Raw genomic sequence first — 21,141 nt, 5'->3', positions numbered from 1 at the left:
AAACATAGACTATAAAGCGAGTAGCGAAATCAGATGTATAATTACATGGATGGGAAATTTTTCAAGCAATATTATGCGCAATAAATGAAACTTATTGTTTTTCTTAACTTTCCTCGTGTTTTCTTGTATTTATTTATTTATTATATATATATATGTGTGTGTGTATATATATATATATATATAGTTTCTTTTTGAACGAAAATTACGATATGTCATCATCATTGAGGGTCGCCTTGCATTGGTCGATTGAAAGAAAACTTTATGTTGTTGCTTGAAATGCTTAATTTGGACGAAGAAAATTTTCTTACTGCTCCATAAATATTACTTGGCATGTATGGGTCTTTTTTATAATAATAAAAATACACCCACTCATTTATATAAATTCACTGCAAACATAGCAAAAACTACATATGTATGTATTTATATAAAAACGTAAAGCATCCGTTACATGGCATTTTCTAATAGACACTTGATTTTGCTTGGTTCAGACTAAATATTTTTTTAAAAAATATTTCTTGCATATGCCAATAGACATTTTAAAAAATCATGACAAACCGGTGATTTGAAATTGAACTTTTTAGCGCAAAATAGTGTATTCGGTAGAAAATGCCATTAGTTGGGCGGTTAGTGAATTTTCTTATAATATATTTGCACGGCGAAATTCATTTAAAATTTAGTTCATATGATTAAATAAGTGTCATATATATTATTCAAAAATGACTATATATACCTAAAATATTTCTGGGACATTTTTATAACATTTAAATTTGTCCAGCAAACAAGAATTCATTAGCATCGGCGTCGCTGAAATCGCTTATTATAAAAATATGTTTTGAGACATGTAAATGCTTCTACCAACACAGTAAGTTTGGCGGAGGTGTTCATATACGTTACTGTTTATGGAAAGATCACAGGTTCGAACCTATTGTCTATCATATTCATTCTCTACTTTTCCATATCATGGAAAAAATTATTATGACTTAGCTCTGAAATATTTTTGCGTCATCCTACAAATATTATCATTTTAATCATTTTATATATATTATATATATATATATATATATATATATATATATATATATATATATATATATATATATATATATATATATATATATATATATATATATATATATATATATATATAGATATATATATATATATATAGATATATATATATAGATATATATATATATATATATATAGATATAGATATATATATATATATAGATATAGATATATATATATATATATATATATATAGATATAGATATATATATATATATATATATATAGATATAGATATATATATATATATATATATATATAGATATAGATATATATATATATATATATATCACTTATAAACTGCTGATGGGGCCGTAATATTTGCTCGTTGTTATAGCCGTGGTCCGTAAATTAAAAAAAGTTTTATTTCGTTAAAAGAAATAGATGATTTTATTAATCTTGAGTGGAAATTTTGAATAGTAATCATTTTAAAGTAATGATTATAGAAGAATCTCCGATGAAGAAAGATATTGAAGGTTGCTTTTAAATTTCATTTAGTAGGTCACTAATCTGTGGTGATTAGAATAAAAAATATTAAATAAATTGATTCAATAAAATTAATGATCACAACAGTTTAATAATAATAAAAAAGTAGAAATTATATTAAGTTACAACGTAAAAGACAGACAGGATTAACCAGAGCAGCATTTTTTAAAAAAGGTGAGTGTTCACCGGTCAGCAAGCCCGAATGAATGTTTATATTGAGCTGTTGCCAGATTCTTGAAACTAAAGTTTGAACACAAGAGATGTTGCTATCTTATAAAAAGGTCATTTCCTTGAGGGAAATGTTTTGCACTGCCACCTGGCGAGCAGAGTTCATCGCCATCTAGTGAGAAGGTGGTTCACCACAGTACTTCTTATTTTTCTGTACTATTATTTTCTGTTTTTTTATTTTCTAATTTTAGTACTGCTTACTTTCAAAGAAGTTAGTTAATTTCTTGTTCTTGTTCTTATTCATTTACGTCGCACTAGAGCCTTAGTTAATTTGCTTTGAGCTTTGTTATTATCTCTTTGTTGTATCACTGCTCGCAATGATAATGCTTCGAATAAGACTCATGACCCGTAAAACATAGTCGACATCAAAAAAGGGATTCCTGAAGCCAAAAAACATCAAAAAGAAATTTTTCTATGCAGGGATTAGCTGAGCTGGAGGGGTGGAATTAATTATGAATCATAAAAAATATTACTTGCTTATACCACAGTTCGCTCGTTAAAAGCCAGCCATGTTTTAATAAACTTAACTTAATGCCAACCATTTCCGATTTTTACGTTAAATCCGCGCTCTCTTAAAATCAGGGTTGGTTATAAGAAAGTTCGACAATGTGTGCTATTAAAATCACAAAATTTTTATCTGTCGTTTATTTTGCATACAAATTCGGCCATTTTTTTTTTTAGAATCGTGGAAGGAAAAAAAACTAAAATAAGTTACGTATCTGGGTCACATAATGTGTTTACATAAATACGGAAAAAACAAGAGAATATAAACTTCTATACAAATAACTTGAAAAAATGTCACCAACTGTTTGCTAATATTAAAAATACAAAAATTGAGTGTTTATAACTAAATAAAAATTAATAAACTTCAACTATAGAGATATTTGTTTTTCTTTTCTTTTTTTTCTTTCTTTTTTTGGTGGGGAACCACATTTTTCTGCAATTTAAGTGAGAAATATCATTCGGGAAAAGGCAAAATGGATGAAATTTTTGCTTATATTTTGGTATCTATACACAAAATGAAAAGCAACCATCCTTCTACCTTATTGCCTCTTTACAATCTTGATTTTTTGTGTAAATAAACTTAACACGTATGGTGAACAACCGGTTTAGCTATTTTTTTTTTGTTTGTTTTGCTACGAAAGAAAATTATTCTATTATATTTTTCAATTCTTCCATAAATTTCAAAACAATGAGTCTTTTGTTGATCAATCATGCTCCGTTATTTCCTATCACATTCAATGCAGTCTACGTTAAAAGCTGTTACAAGCTACTATACTGTAGCCTTGTTTAAAGCTACTTTAACACTCAATAAATGTATTTGCTTATAACGTCAAGTTCGGTACAACTGCAGTTCCAGCTTTCAAACTGCTAGTGGGACATTTCGTTATAACGGGCTTTCATTCTATTTCTTTAAAATTATTTTTAAATAAAAATATTTGTACGTAATTGAAATTTAAAAGCATATCTATTTTCGGAGTTTTTTTCTCATTATTAACAAAAAAATAAATGAATAAATAAATCAAATTTCATCGATTAAAAATTTAAATTTGATCATTTTTGACCGAATGTTGAATTTTGTTTAATACATAAATGTAGTTGTATTGCTTAATATATCGAATAAGTTGTTAAAAAAATTCAATGGTATACAAAAATTCAAGAAAAACATAACGTAAACTCTTTCAGATCTTTAACAAGCTAATGGGTTATTCTCACTGTATAACAACGTGATGTGCAACAACGGAACACTGCGCAACAACGTATGAAATAAATCTTGAAGAAAATAAATCCTATATCTTTCTCGACACCCCTTCATCAGCTATTTACAGATAGTTTTCATAAATTAATTTTGGAAATAAAATTAATTTTTCAGGGGTTCTGATTTAAAAAAAATTCTTTTTCTTCTACTTTCAGAACCCCAGTTCAAATTTTAAGACTTTATAGAAATAATGTGGTTGAGAATCAAGGGGATCATTGAATAAATGAACCAGGAAATAATGGGACCAGGAAAGAGGGGAATCAGTAATTAAGGGTACACGGAATTAAGGAGATCAGGATCTAATGGAAAAGGGGATTAGAAAGTATGGGGATAAGGAAATAACGATCAGGAAATAAGGAGATCAGAAAATAAGGAGAATAGGAAATAAGGACATCAGGAAATAAGGAGATAAGGAAATAAATATGTCAGGAAATAAGGGGACCGGAAAACAGAGACCAAAGAAAAATAGGATCAGGAAATAAGGGTATCAATAAATAAAGGATTAGTATATAAGGTGATCAGGGAATAAAAGGATCAGTTACTAAAAAGGTTAAGAAATTAAGGCTATCATGAAATTGGGGGATCCGGAAGTAAAGGGATTAGTAAAGAGGAGAATCAGGGAATAAAGGGGTCAGTAAGTAAAAGCGATAGGAAATAAAGGGGTCATGAAATAAGTATATCATAATTGTAATGGATCTGTAGTGGAAATGTAACTTTCGATATTTGTAAATAAATATTTCTGAAGAAAATTTCTTTAATAAAAGTTGATTTCAATACTTTCAGGTAATTTGTATACAAATCGATATTTTATCTTTTAGCTTAGGATGGAATAATATCCAAACTATGTCTCGTTCATGCTATACATATTTTTATGCATACCATCAATATTTCGTAACTGCAAATTGATTTGGGGGAATTCAAGGAGTTAAGGAGTAAGACTTAACAGAGTAATCATTGAAATTTTTTTTAATTTAAGAAAAAATAAGGTTATTAAAAATTTCGGTGTCCTCCTCTGTTCAAAAGGAAGGGCTCAGATGCTAATGTGCCTAACTTTCATTGGAAAATCAGGAAATAACGATATCAAGAAGTAAGGGTATCAGAAAAATAGGAGGATCAGGAAGTAAGGGTATCAGGAAACAAGGGGATCAGGAAATAAAGAGGATTGAAAAATAAGGGCTCCAGAAAATATGAGTATCAGGAAATAAGGGAATCACGAAAAAAAAGTTACAGGAAATAAGTGTATCAAGAAATAAAGGGATCAGGAAATAAAAGGATCATTGAATAAAGATTTCAATTAAAAAGGAGGTTAGAAGGAATCAGGAAATAGGTGCTTTTGAAGAAGTGATAACCCAAGTCACAATTGAGATACATTCATAACCAAAGAAAGTAATGTAATAGCAAAAATGTAATGTTATACAGAAAATGTAAATATTTTTTTAAATTAATATTTTTATTAGAAAATTTCTTTAAAAAATTTCGGTTTTCTTACTTCTAGCTAATTTGCATATCAATCTGACATTATCTCTTAGAATGGAATAACGTCCAAACTGTATCTCGTTCCTGATATACACTTTTCTCAAAACATTTGAAATATTTCGTAACTGTGAGCTGATTTGGAGTTCAAGGGGCTAAAGAGTAGTGCAACTCCCGAAAGCAGAAATTAAGGAGTGAATTTGCAGCATTATCTTCATAAATCCAAATTTATCTGCAACCTCAACACAGCCAGAAAATTATTCTTTTTGTAAAAATTCTGCTGAATCTAACATTCAAGTAGAAAATTTTGCTAATATAATAAGGTCCTTAAAAATATTATCCAAAAATGTTACGTTGTCAAAACTTAACTTGAATTCAATAGAATGGTACTCAAAAATGAAGTCAATTCCTATATAGCTAATGCTGTTTTCGAATAACAGGGGACAAAAAAGTCTTAAATTTCTTTTTTTCCTTTCGGAGTTCTCTCGATTCAGCTTTTTAATTTTTATTGTAAACGAATTCAGAGATATTTTAAAAGGGATTCTCAGCAATTTCCCCTCAATTGTTTTTTTTTTTTTTTTTTTTGTTTTTTAAAAAGAAAACTTATTGAAGAAAAGTAATATGCAGAAATAATCTGCCGTTCTAGTGACCGGGGCGATACTGAGCAGAACATCCATTGCAATTTTCTATTTTTTTAACTTTTATTAAATAAGGTTAATAAGAATTGTGTTCTTTTAAACAGAAAATTCACCGATCCAGTTCTGGGAGCATTTTTATATATTTTGATATGATGGAAAAATTATTCCACATCCTACAATAAAGATTTCTTAATTTATTTTTTACTGATATTACTGGAAAATATTAATCCATTTTTATGTAAATTTAGCTTGGTAAAACATTATTAAAAAAATTTCATAAGGCATTCACTCATAAAAAATTTTTTAGCTTTTGTTTCATTTACAGTTTTTTTTTTGTTGGCAAAATTAATTTAATTGAAAAAAAAAGAAACAAAAAAAAACGTTATATAAATATTTCTAGGTATTTTCGTAAAATGCCATCCATTTATGCATACCTGCCAACTTTTACGCATTTGGCGTAAAATTTTATTTCTGTATTTAAAGTGGTAGTAAAATGTATGCTTCATTGCATTTATAAACTTAATTTATAATCTTTTTGATCCACCACTATTTTTAAAAAAAATTAATCGTATATACTAATATGTAATAACATTCAATCAGACCGCGTAAGCTAGTTCAATATACTGTGTATGTTTCTGTCCAAAATTATAATTTAAATTCCATTTTACTACCACTGGGGAAAATCATCCTCGAAAGTTGGCAGGTATGATTTATGGCATAACTACCAATACGAAAATTAAACATCAATTCACTGGTATATAAGACATGCAAACTTGATTGAATCTTGGGGTACCTTTTGATAGATGAAGTTTGGCATTGTCGATGACTCCTCCCCCCACCTTGGTGACTTGTGGACGTGATATGATCTCGCCTATCTTGACAGTAACACCCACTTCGATCTGGTAACGCCTACTTCGACGAATGGTTCACATTGAGCAGTTGACTTGCTACTTGTGTCTGCGACGTTATCCACCTCCTCACTCTGTTGCTACTCAGTCTTGTCTCGATCATACACAACGTCAGCCTGCATACACTCGACTGCTAAATGCAACACAGGAGCGACTACGACCGTGATGTTAATACACCTCTCCCATTCAGCACTCAAAAAACCCGGGGACCTTAATCCAGCTCTCCCGGTTTTTCACAAGTACAGCAACTAGTGGTATCCGTTCATCGAATTCTATCCCAGATAAAATTCTGGTGGGGGAGTTTTGTGGCGTAACTACCACTGCGAAAATTAAGCATCAATTCATTGGTATATAAGACATGCTAACTTGATTCAGCCTTGAGGTTCCTTGTGATAGATGAAGGTTGGCATTGTCGATAACTCCACCTCTCACACGTTCTTTAGTTTTAAACACTTGTAGCATTGGTAATATACTCGCTCTAACACTTTCGGTTAGAAAACATCTACTGATTGAAGACAAATAGAGGAGTATCTTTTTTCCCATCGCATTTTTTTCATAAACCAACAAAATTCACATACTCAAAGAAAATTAACGCTATATTCTCTCCACTCTTTAAATATATATATTATTCATTATGTTTAAATAAATATTAATAAATTTGCCTCGTTAAATTCTCATTTTTCATGCTCTTTCAAATCATCTCATCGCAGAATCAAACCATTTTCTTCAACCGCATTCAAAAATATTATTTAGTCCGAAAAAAAAAATAAAAATCACAACCTCTTTTCAAGTTGACATCAAATATAGACTCACTTAGTAAGATACAAAATAAATAAATAAAAAATAATGTATTATTTTTTATTTATTATTATAATAATGAATAAATAAATAAAAATGTACAAAACAACTTTAAAGGCAATACATTATAATTTATTTCGAATGGTTTTGCATAAATATACAACAACATTAATATATCATTTATTTAAAAAAAAAACAAATAATGAAGGACATTTAAATAATATTGAATGGCAGTTATTGCAAATATACGTTTAATAAAATTATCGTTTTTTAAAAAGTTTCAATTTTTTCAGAAATTGGTAAAACAGGACATTCTAAAAATGGTAGATACGTAGGGACCTAATACCTATCTAAAAATGCATCCTGGATTTCAGCGAGATTCGAACAAACAGTGACCGTTCACATTGCTTCTTAGCTTTTTGCGTAAGAATGGGAACTTGCTGATGGATGGTGATTTCAATATAAATGTAAGCAATAACAATCCTGAGCTCGATACCTGCTCTAGTTCCGGTTAGAAAGTTTGCAACTGCTTATTACAACTTATTCTGCGAGGCGATATTTTCAAACGGATAATTTGGTTTTCAGTAAAAGAAATAAATTAGATAATTTCTGAGCTCAAATCTGCCGTATTTCATTAGATATTAATGTTATTATGTAATTCTGGTGAGTTTGAAGTGAAAATTTGTTTTAGTTATTGATAGATATAATGCTAAGATAGATGGCATGGTTGCTACATTTTAATTAACTCGCTTTTATGGCTGTCCTGATTTGGCCTCTTTTCATTTGTTAATTACTGTTTGTTCTTGCTGCTAGATGTGTACCATCTTACGTTAGTGTTAGCACCTTTATCATTGTTAACACAAGTATTGTTAACATTGTAACCACAAGTAATAAGTAATCAAATACCACGTGTGCAAGAATCTCAAAACACAATGATCACGTTGTGACCCCAATGGCTTTAAAATACACCGGAGACAGTAACCCGGAAGTATGGACGGTATAGTGTAGAAAACACCATTCATAGGGTTTCGCTGATAAAAATATTTAACTTCGGATTTTTTTTATTCAGTGAGAATGGTCATTTCAGTTACTGGGTGAGATCAGTCACCGAAGAGGTTCACGAATTTTGAAGCTAAAAAGATCTTTCACGCAGCAGAAATAGGCTGCCAAAAGTGAGGTATCAATCTCATCAATCACAATCACCCAAAGCTGTTTGTTTATATCGTGAAGGAAAAAAAAACGTTTTACTTTTTTGTTGAATTCAATTGTGATATATATTGTCAGTTAATTATATCTGGAAGTCGGCTTTGAACAATTTGTATTTGAATTCTTCCTACTAATTTTGAAAGATAATTCAATTTTAGAAAGATTTTTGTTTTCTGTCTATTTTAAATGGGATCACTTTAAATTTATTCCTGTTTTAATAAGACTATAAAAATGGAAGCTGATGATCATGCGGTTAACAAAGTAGGAAAATACTTAAATTTAGTTAATGTGTTGATGCTGTTATGAAGTGATCTCATTTTAGAAATAATTTTATATTACTGTGCAGAATTTGTAAAATCGAAAAGTGAACATAGTTCTATATTACATTTAATACCTGTGACATTTCTTTTTTCTATGAGTTGAAATCATGAGAAAAAGTTTTTCCATTTTGATGATTGATATTAGATCTAATTTTATTTTGTTGCCATACTAACGAATTATTGTGTCATTCTCGGGGATATTTCCGTATCGTGATCTGTTGCTCCAACTACAATCTCCGAGGTGCCAAATAGATTTTAAACTTGCAAATTTAAAAAAAGAAACATGTAGATGTTTCCCCATGGGTTGGCCACCCATGGGCAAACATCTACATGTTTCCTACATCTAGAAGTAATCTAAGTCTACATGTACTCGAGTTGATCCCTTTCTGTGATGTTTTTTTTTAGTTTCTCGCGGGCCTCTGTCTGGAAGTTTCCAAGACAACTTGGCGATTGTTCTGCCACAGATCACGATATGGAATTCTCCCTGGCATTCTCAATCATTTCAATTTATGAGGTTTATTTATATTCTAAAAATGTATTGATAGGTGTTTTAATTTCCTCTGATGGGCCAGTTGAATATATATAGATATATTAACTTTATTTATGGGAATAACCTTCAAAAGCAAATAATGCTTATTTTTTTCATTCCCTTTGTTTGAGAAAAGAGCACTTTTATAATTGATAAAGCTAATTTATTTTCCAAAAGTGTATACTAATAAGTGTTCTAGTTTTCTTTTTATGGGATAGTTTAAGAGTATCTGTTATTTTAATTCATTCCTGAGTATAAACTTCAAAAGCAAACAATGCTTATTTTTTCATTCCCTCACTGTGAGAAAATGACTCTTTCGTGATGGATTAATTCTAATGTTTTCAAAGACTTATTTAAAAAAAAATATTTTTTTGTTTTACCTGCTTCTTTTAATGGACAAAAAAATATTTTTTAAAAATTAGTCTTTGAAAACAAGGGCAAACTGGTTTCAGTTGCATAAAAACATTAAAGCTGTATAGTATCACCTGGTAATTAAGATTTTACATAGACTCTTATAGTGCGTCTAATAATTTGGCCAGGGACAAATGACGCACTTAATGTTTAATATTTTATCAACATAAATGAAGGATTTAATTTCTATAACAAAGACGTTCAATATAAATTTTATAATGCATAATCTTTTGATAGCCTTTTTGACATAAACTTAAATGCGTGTTTGTCATTCTTCAGTGAAGTAATAGGTAGAGAAATGCAATAGTAAATAACTCTACAGAGACACAAATATTCTAGTTCATTTCAACTGTTACATAAGCAATTCTATTTCATAATTATTTTTACAAAGGTATTGAAGTAAATCAGAATTAAATACTTAAAACTGGATCAGAAACTGTTATTTAGCTATTAAGAGGTCACTATGCAGGAGCAATCCTTCATGGCAAATTTTCTCCATCTACATAAGAAATTTAAAGAATAATGAGTTCAGGTAAATGTTCAGAAATAGTGAGTTCAGAAATAATGAGTTCAGGTAAATCTTGAATTATACAAATTATGGTAGGATTAGGCAAGATTACGCTGTGAGGAAGCAATTCTGTTATAATTTGAAATTTTTTTTTCAGTATTTGAAATTTCATTGTTTACCCTAAGTTTACCTTAACTCACTTTTTTCTAAATTTTTAAAATATTAATGGAGATGAAACAAAATTTCCCATGAAAAGTTTCTTCCACGGGATAGCATTCTTTAAACACGAAAGATTTGTGTAATAATCATATGATAACTTCTTAAACAAATTATACTTATAAAATAAATATGACACCGTAATGAGCAATGAGATGTAGATGAAGATAATAAAATTAGCAGAACATAATGTCGCATACCTGCTAAGTCTCCTGTTCTTTAACGAAGACTCCTGTATTTTACATCTGTCTCCTGTGTACCCGTATATTCTCAAATTTCTCCTTATTTGTTGAAGAAATTTTTAACAAAAAATTTTGGTGATTAAATATCCGCTGATGGCAAAAATAATTTTCTTATTCTTCAATAGATGGTGCTATTGACAGTACTGCAATATGTTGAATGTTTAAGTAATTATAAATTGTGGTTTAAACAAATCTTTAGATTAAGATTTATATACATATTTTTTACTTCGCTAATTGTAAGTGCTTATACATTCCAACAATACACTCCTCAATACAATCATATTGTATTATTTCCAATTTTGCCTTACATGATTACAGTTCGTGACCAAATTATTAGACACACTCTAAGATTCTATGCAAAATCTTAACTATCAGGTGATACTATACAGCTTCATTGTTTTTATGCGACTGAAACCAGTTTGCACTTGTTTACGTTCGTGTATCAATTGGTTAACATTGTAATGCAATATGTTAAAAATAAAACACAAATAGAAAGTATATAAAAAATCTCTTGAATAAAAACCCATTACAAATGGATTTTTATTTGTGATGGTCAATTTCTTTTTTTAACTTCTGTTTTCCCTTAAAAGCCTGATATCAATACTTAAGTGTAGTTAGAGTTTCTGACAAAAATGAATAAGATCACTAAATCAAATATACATATTTTTCTAATGAATAATTTAAAAAGAGCTTGCTTTTATTTATCTTCTACAGAATTAAAGCTCCTTGCACACAGGTAGAGTCTGGGTTATGTTTTTGACATCAAAAACTGGTTTTTGATATGACATGTAATAAACTGACAAAAACTGTCAAAAGTCTAAGACAAGTTTTTTTCCTTCCTGTCATTGGCGATATCTTATTAGTTTAATCACTATTTATTAACTGTTTAAGTCAGGCGCAATACTTTCTTTATAATTACTGCAATAATAATTTATATTACATATCATGTATAAAAAAATTTATCCTAAATATTTGAAACTATTAGCCACTTTTTCAAAAAATATGGTACTATTTCTACTTTAAAATCATTAATGTTTGATACATTATAATATAACTTGTCACTTTATATTACATATAATAACCATGAGCTGTTAATTGCTATCGTTATAAATATTGATTTTAATTCTTATATGTTATGATTTACGGCTCAGTAAAACTGAAGTAGCTGTCAATAATTATGTCATCTCAATTTGTAAATTTCTTTTGGATTCTCAATATTTGCTGTTATGTTTATATGTACAATGAACCAAAAAAAAGGTTCACCCTGAATAACTTTTGGTCTAATGATTGTATCTTCAAGTTCTAGAACTCACTCTTAATGGTTTGAGGGTGTAACTTCAAATATGCTAATTATTTAGTGCGGATGATATTTTAAGTTATGACATCAGACACAAAAACGCATCTTCTCTGAATAAACATGCCTTTTTTTCTTCATCAAACATGGATGTCTGACCCCCCAAAATATAGGGGTAGCCGCAATCTGGGAAAAATGGTCCTAATAGTTTGGTCAGGAGGGTGATCCAAAGATTGAACCTCTTAACGTTAATTTTACTCTTTGCGTATTTCACCATATCTCGAGAATTTTTTAAGTGAATTTAAAAAATTTTCCACGCAATTATTAAATTTTTTTTATCCAAAGATAATTCCATGCAAAAATACATTTTGGTAAATATTTTTTTTATTTTTTATTATTTGATTTAATAATAATTGAAAATTTTTTGTCTGATTTTGTAACTTAAAATATTGTCTGCACTGAATAATTTGCATATTTGACATCACCACCTCAAATCATTAAGATTGAGTCCTAGTATGTGAAGATTCGATCATTAGATCAGAAGTTATTCAGAGTGGTATGTTTTTGTTTTTGGCGCACTGTACATGAGCATTATCTATAAATTATGATATCTGTTTCCTGATGAGTAAAATAATATTATTTTCCTAAAAATATAAATATTTGTTCAAATCTGTTATTAATTTTTTCAATCAATTCAAATGTTTAATTAAGTTATTGACAATATTAAATTCAGTTATTTGAATAAATTTACTAATACATATAAATTTTAGTATGTTTTTATAGTTTTAATTTAATTAGTATGTTTGACAATTAATATATTTTTTAATAGAATATGATTTTTTCATCAACATTTTGATTATTTGACAGTAGAAAAAGGGTTTATTTTTAAAATGATTAAAGAATATAATAGATCAATCAATTGAAATTTTACATCTACTTTTTATTTAAAATTATTATATATTCATAATAGCTAATAATAACTTTCCACACTAAAATTTATATTTTCCACAATTGTCAAAAATTATGTCAAAAGAGATTTTTAACATGATGGTTAAAACCAAATTAGATAAAACCATCAATTATCAAAAACTTGCCAACCATGGATATATTACATAAACTCAAATAATATGCTTAAACTTTATTAATAGTTTATTTAGTTTTGTGTTTAAGTTCATGAACAAAACAGCTATTTTTTTTCTTTTATCCTTACATCCTTAGTATGTTTTTTAAAGGCCAGATCCCCAATTAATAATAGAATTTTAATTAGTTTAATAGATATTAATATTAAATTATTCCTTTTTTTATAGTCAGTTATAAACCTTCTTGGTTGGTTATAGTCATTTTTTAAATTGTTCCCCAAAAATAACACTACTGTTTCTAGATATGGACAGTATAAGACAGAGTTTAAAAACAACTATTTACTATGGTATATTGAGATTTGTTCTAGTCAATAAATGCACTGATAAAGAATTGCAATACTTTGAAAAAGAAAAAAAAACGAAATCTAATTATATTTAAGTATATATTGATAAAAAAATATGAGAAATTTGTTTTCTTCTGTTTTATGTTTAGAATTGAGGCAAAACTAAGAGATGCATAGTAATGAAAAATGAAATAATGATTTAGATGCAAAACTTGAAAGTGTTCTTTTCTCGAAATGAATTTTCGGAGTTTGCCTCTAACCTTGTAAATTGGTATGTTGTAATGATGCCAAATGCCAATGTTGTTTCTATCTGCGGTTTGGGTTGGCTGAAACATTTTGAATTTGACAAACATATTATTACCCAAAAAGAGAAAGCATGAAATACAAAGGGTAAAAATTGTTTTCTAAAAGTACTCAGTTGAATAATTTAAAATTAATTATCTAGAAAGAAAGGGGAAAAGTCTTATTCACATTGAATGTCGATGTGTGATACTGATCGATTTAAAATAGATATCTTTTATCTGAAAGTAAATTAAATTTATAAATATGTCGGAAAATTATTTCAATACAACGTTTATCATTAAATATTTTTACAGACATGAATCCAAATTTTATAATTTGATGAATAAGCTATTAATTTTATATTTTATTATTTATTTTTAATTTCTCTCTCTTTCAGCATTGCTTAAAAGAAACTTCGATTAAATCTGATCTTTAATTTGAGTAAATTGTCTTCAAATACAAACAGAACAATTTTGGACTGTTTTTGATAGTTTTGGACAGGACGATGAAAGCAATGGTTTTTACCACCATCTTCTAATCCTTACTAACCTTGATCTTCAGTATTTGCAGTAATTTGATAATTAAAATATTGCGTGAATAAAAGATGGGAAATTATGCGGACACGGATTCGAATTTAATAATAGTTTAATTTGAATAAGCTATTAATTTTGTATTTTATTATTTATTTTTTATTTCTCACTCTTTAGGCATTGCTTAAAATAAAATTCGATTAAATCTGAATAAATTATCTTCAAATACAGACAGAAGAGTTTCTGACAGTTGATAAAAGGGTTTTTGATAGTTTTGGACAGGATGATAAAAGTCATAGTTTTTACTATCATGCTCTAATCTTTGCCAACCATGATCTTTAGTATTAGTAGTAATTTGATTATTAAAATATTTCACTTGTGAGTATAGCATTATGATTGGATATCATTAATATACATATTAATTAAGGGTCTTATTTGAATAGTGTTATAATTTCATCTTTGTTTATTTTGAGATACAGAGCCTTAAATGAAATGAATGTATTTTTTTCATTATTTGCCTATCTATTTGGCACTAAAAAGAAGCAATAGGTGACTTGGTCCATTATTCAGATAGGGCCTTAAATTAAAACTACTCAATAGCTTGTTGTATTTCAGTATTTTTATTTACTAATATTATTTTAAGTAAAACAGCACTGTTTTAATATTGTTATTTAATTTTTAGATGAAAGATTTCTTATACATTTACAACAAAATGGCTGAAACCTGTTTTAATCAATGTATTGAAAATTTTAATGGTCGTCAGTTGACACCAACTGAGGTAAGTTTTTATTATTCATTTTAACTCTCATTGCAATGTTAATAAATAAAAGCAAGCAGGTTGAAAGATGATTTTTTTACATACTATACCATATATGTAGTGATTTTTCTTTCTTTATATTTATTGAATGGTTTGAACAAATTTATGTGTCTCGATTGGTATGTTGTAAATTGAAGAGTGATAGGATTCAAATCATTTTTGAATGTTGCTTGGTACACTTAAATAAAACTTATTGTACGAAATATGCTTAAAAGGTATTTATTTTATAAATGTTTTATCTTCAATGTTAATTTTTTGTTTCAATTTCATTTTTTTAGACATAAAATATTGTTTTTTTTTAATTATTGCTTTACTGATACAATTACATTATTATTTTTTTTTTATCTTTTATTAAACCAAAGCTGTAGTGAGCATTCCTTTGACACATACTTTGACACATCTTAGATTTTGAACAAATCTTCTCAAACTTTAAAATACATTTTTGTTTTTAAAATGTGATATTCTGTATTTTATTGTGACAATTATTTCACTTTATTTATAGTCGCTAATGGTTTTTAAATAATCGGTACATCATATAGTTGATTTTTTTTCTCCTGAATTTTCTTTTATTGAAAATATAAGGATTTTTGGACACTAGTTGAGAAACTGCAAATAAATAAATTATTAAAATAGATAATTGAGAAGTCCAACAAAAAACTGAATTTTTTTCTAATAGAAATAAAGAGTTTCTTCTCTAAAAAATCTGTTTAATTAGATGGAAAATATCTTTATCATCAATTTAAAATCAAGTTTTGAGTAAAATGCTTTGAAAGATTGCATTGATTTGATATCTTAATAAATAATTTTTATGAAAAAAAGGTCATTGATAGAATGTGGAACAGTGGTGAGATTAGCAAATATTTCAATATTAACTTTTTAATGCTCTAGTCAGCGTAACTGATTAATGCTCAGGTCAATATAAATTTTTAAAAAATATTCTGTTGTTTGGGGCATTAGATAACTTAAACTATTCAGAGCTCTCCAGCATGCAAAGTATTGTTGAATAAAATATAACTATATTTGATGAGTGCTTACCCATATACGAGGTTTTAACCATGAGATTTCAATTTCTTAAAAAATGTTCTCAAAAGTCACCAACCGGGACATTTTGTTGCTGTTTACCAAATAAGATATATTAATTTCCATAATTATGTTCTACGTAACGCTCATGAATATAAAAGGAAAGACCAAGAGAATATTTATCATTCAGAGTTGCTATGCTTAGTTATGCGTACTATGCTTTATTAGTCAAACTTTATTATCAGCAGAAGAGTGACAATGCTACCTTGCACGAATTTTAGGGATGATCGAGAAAAGAACTGGTTAGCATTGCAAATTTATGAAACATTATTCAACAATTTAAAATTACAGAAACTCTAATACAGCAACCAGACAAGGGGCACAAAGTTACTCAGTAATATTCAGAATATTCAGCAATGGCTGTTGTTAAATTGGAGGCAGCAAGTGTGCAGGGAGGGTACCAGTGCTTCCAGAAGGCATAGATCCTAGATTCAACGATGTAGAAGATTCTGCGTCAGATGTTGAAGTTTTACCTATATAATATCTATTCTCTTCAAGAATTGCTCCTTGGATGTGGCCACCTGATTAATTTTTTTTATTGAGATTTTTATCTTGAATAGAACTTGATAATATATGATCATGGCAGATTTTATTGAAATACACTCTTATTTGAACAGTGGTGTTAACTCACACAACTGCCACTTTTAAGCTGTTCTTGTTTGCATATTTTATCATTTGTCCTTAATTTTATGTGGAAATTCCTAAAAGTTGATCAGTGACTGGAGCCATTACTAGTAATAGGTATGCTGAAGTGCTACAAAACTTTGTGGCTTTACAACTGTAGCAAAGAGGATGTCTTGATTTGATAATATTTACACAGGATGGTGCAGCATTCTACATTAGACTTAATGTGCAGCTCATGTTGCCGCAAAATTTTTCTGACAGCAGAGTCATTAGTTGTGTAATTGCTATACAATGGGCATAAAATCCTCCTAATCAAAATCCTAGAATAAGCACAAATCCATAAAAATCAGACTAACCACACCATAACTATCAGTAAAATTCATGCTATCTATACACAGATGTGAACCATGGTTTCTTTGTAGTAACAGCACAGGTTTTCCCAGAGTATTTTTTACTATGGTGCAGAAATGCTACTAGAATAAACAGAAACTTTTCCCTTGCACCCAAACACATGAATTTGCTGATCCTGGAGGATTCACTACAATAAAATGGTCCATGTTGTTTACCAGATGGCGAGTAAAAATGGTGCATTAGGGTTTTATATTGTAGAAACTACATTCTCTATTGTCACAACGGTTCCTAAATTCTGCAGAGCAAAAAAAATGCTGCTGACTTGTTTAATACCTCTATAGACTAATACTCTATTTTATAGCCTGCTTTTGATTTCTTATTTTGCCTTCCTTCATATTCTTCCATTTTACTCTTCAGCAGAGTATTAGTTAGAAACAAATTTTAATGAGGAAAAACATGATTTAAAAATGAGTTTGCTTCATGGAAAGGACGCCCAGTAGCACTTCATGCTCCCATGCCCCAGGTCCTGGGTTCGATCATAGGAACGGGCAAGGTTGACTTAGCCTTTCATCCCTTCAGTGGGTCGATAAATGAGTACCAAGCATGCTTGGGAACTAAACACTGGGGCATACCTGTCAACTTTTAATCCTTTCGAAGGTGATTTTTTCCAGTGGTAGTTACATGGAATTTAAATTACAATTTTAAGCATAAGCATACGCTATAATTTGAGAGTTCTTATGCGGACTGCCACAAGAGAATTACATCTTTATACGTATTCTTAATTTTTTAAAAAATAGTTGTGGTCAAAAGGATTATAAATAAGGTTTATTATAAATGCAAGGAATATATAGAAAGCATACAATTTACTACCACTTTAAATATAGAAATAAAATTTTACGCTAAATGCGTAAAAGTTGGCTGGTATGCTGGGGGTTCCGTGTTCGGCTGACGACCTGACCGAAACATCTGCTCCTGCACCCCAGAGCCCAAGGTCAAGAAAACAGATGGGCACAGTAGGCTTTAGCCTTCTATGGGCTGTCACATCACTGAGTTTTATGGAGAAGGAGAAGTTTTGCATTAAAAGAATAAAAAAATAAAAAACAATAATAAGCAAAATAGATCACTGGTTACACTTTCGAAAATGTTGATGAATTTAAGTAGCTTAGTTCAGTAATTAATGATAAAACGTGTTTATTCCAGAAATTGATAACTATATATTAAGTACTTCTTAAGGTTAAGAATACATACAATTAAAATTTAATCTCATCAGTTTCAAGGCAAAGCTAAATTAGTGTAAGACACTGATACAACTGTTTTACTCTTTGCAAGTGAGAAATGGAACACAAATGAGGACACACATTACTCACTGGAATGTTTGAATGAAAAATTCTCATGACAATCTTTGGTCCAGAGCAAATGTGGGAAAACAAGATATAACTATGAACTGTACAAACTTTATGGACCACTAGAATTAACACAAGTTATCCATAGTAATAGATTAAGGTAAAGAAGACCACGAACTTGATGATTGAATAATGTAAAAAAAAATTAGTTGAAAACTTAATAAATTACTAGCTGAAGAAATGTTGCTGCAGATCAAAGATTGATTTCTGATTTATATATAAAAATAGATGAAATTGAATGTTGTTGGATGGAAATATTTTCATTGAAATAAAATAAATAAAAGAAATTATCAGGATTGTGTTTTATGGTATTATGATTTGTGCCGTTTAGAGTTTCTTTAAATAAATCTCCTCATCATACAATCATTAATGTCTCACAGTGAAATAAAAGAATGGTAGAATCTTAAGTAGCTTGTAAATGGTGAATTTAATATCAAGAAAGCAAGGTGAAAATTAATATCAACTGGAAAAGGGATGTTGGTAAATGTTACTTATTAAAAAAGTATTTTGTATTATTGAACTTATGGACTTTGCATCTTCTAAATAAATTCAATTCTGAAATATTTAGAAATAATATTTTTAAATATCTTAATAATTTTAAAATATAAGTACTTTCTATTAAGCTTTAAGAAAGGGTCATATTGTCTAAGGGGAGGCAATATGACCTTGCAGATGCACACTGTCTTTATTGTATATACATCTACTTCAAGATGTTTTTGTCTGAAATGCATTTAATTTTATACAATAACTTTTTTAAATGTATTTGAAATTTCATATTAAACTAACTGCTTTACTTTTCTCTTATGTTTGTTGATAAAGTTCAATTTAACATGTTTCTTAAGGCTCTTAAAGTTAATCCAGTCTTAATTTATTTTGTTCTTGAAATAATAGTTATTTTTGGTACCAAAAATATTTTTTATTCTCAGACGGGAATGTTATGTTCAAATAACACTCATTAGTAGTTTCATTCTTAAAAAAAATTGTTTCTTACTGGCAAACTAGAGAAAAATATCTATGTTTACTATAATATTTGAAAATCTATAATAATTTTTTTTGTTTTTACTGCATATATAAAATTTTAAAATCGAACTTTCTTATTGATGCAGTTTGTAATGTAGTTAATGTTTGGACCATTTTTTGTGAAAAAAAATTTTTTAGTTTAAATTTAAAGTAGTGCCGAGTATGTTAAGTATTACTCTATATGCTATTTATATGTTTGTTATACTTAAATATTTTTTTGGATTCAAAAAGACAAGATGTTAATATCTTTTTTCGTAAAATTTACATTGATAAACAGCTAAAAGCAAATATTTCCAGCTACAATTTTATTGCTATAAAATGTCTAATAAAAGAAATGCAATTGTGGAGCATACTATACAATGTTCGTCTAAATTATCTAATCAATTATTGACATGCAATGCATAATGTTTGACATTAGGGTTTTTTTTTGTTTATTTTAAGAACAGAAAATTTGTCTGCACTTACAAGAACATGCTATATGAAAATTTTGTCACAAAAATTATGTCGCAACTTATAAAATAAAATAATTTTTCTTTTTTAAATAAGTTTTTTTCAGTGCATACTTAGGATCAAGACAATGCTTTCAGACATAATAAATTAAAAAAGATATTTATCTTTTTACACTTTTAACTGTCAAATATAACAATATATCTAATATGCTATGTTTATGAGGGCATAAATTCAATTACTGTGTAAAATGCAGTACATTTTAGTGCTATGTATAGTAAAAATATGAATAAAATGTTGTAAATTTTATGTTAAATATAGTAAATTTTATGTTAAGTATAGTAAATTTTATGTTAAATTAATTTAAGCAATGAATAATTGATGAATTGTATTCTGTTGTGGGATTTGATATCATGTAAAAAAAGATGCAGAAAAATTAAGCTTTTACTTACAGTTTAATTAATAAAGTCCATATTTGTGCAATTTAAAACTACAAATATTTCCATAAACCCGTAATGATTTGTTGCAACTCTTCAGAGTTATTTTGTCTCAAAGAGTAAAAACTTTGGAAGGGGTTAGCACTTAGCTTAGGCTTCAAATTTCAACTACATGTAGTGATACAATAAAATAAAGTGGCTATTTTAGAGTTGTAAGGAAATTTGAGAAATATACTTAGTGACACTCTTGAATTGTTTTTGTTTTTCATGCTGTTTAAGACAACTGTTTTTTTCTTCGTTTTGAAAATTCTATTGTATTTAGAAAACCACAAACGGCAAGAATGCCATGTTGTTGTTTTTTCTGTCCTAGTTGGCTATCACTTTATATTCTAGAACGACTAAGAGTGTTTTTTAATTTGCTGAAATGTCACCTCTCACAATAACAGAATGGATATTTTTGGTATACTTTTTTAATTTTGCATCCGCTTTTAAAAAATAAAATAAACATGTTTCCTCTTCCAAGAAAAGCATTTTTGGTGAAGTTTATCGGAAACAAAAATCTTTGGATGTTTCCATTTTGTGTAATATTATACTCCTTTTTTAACTCTGTATCAATTATTTAAGGGCGTTGTGCTGGAAGCTC

At 28.5% G+C, this 21,141-nt stretch overlaps 1 protein-coding gene across 4 annotated transcripts in view; it reads left to right on the top strand.

Annotated features, from left to right (window-relative positions):
* The window catches only part of LOC107452615 (mitochondrial import inner membrane translocase subunit Tim10 B), a 73,930-nt gene that overhangs the window by 48,302 nt on the left and 4,487 nt on the right, over window positions 1–21,141 (top strand). For 2 of the 4 annotated variants that reach the window (XM_043040928.2, XM_016069157.3), the window contains exon 2: window positions 15,002–15,097. In XM_043040928.2, coding sequence (XP_042896862.1) covers window positions 15,002–15,097 — 96 coding nt within the window. The other 2 variants (XM_043040930.3, XM_016069151.3) reach the window with 2 other exon arrangements.

Source organism: Parasteatoda tepidariorum, chromosome 12, assembly GCF_982258835.1.
Source record: "Parasteatoda tepidariorum strain Cologne lab strain chromosome 12, Ptep-v5.0, whole genome shotgun sequence".
In the NCBI taxonomy this organism is placed as follows: Eukaryota; Metazoa; Arthropoda; class Arachnida; order Araneae; family Theridiidae; genus Parasteatoda; species Parasteatoda tepidariorum.
This window is presented reverse-complemented; position numbering and strand designations above follow the sequence as displayed.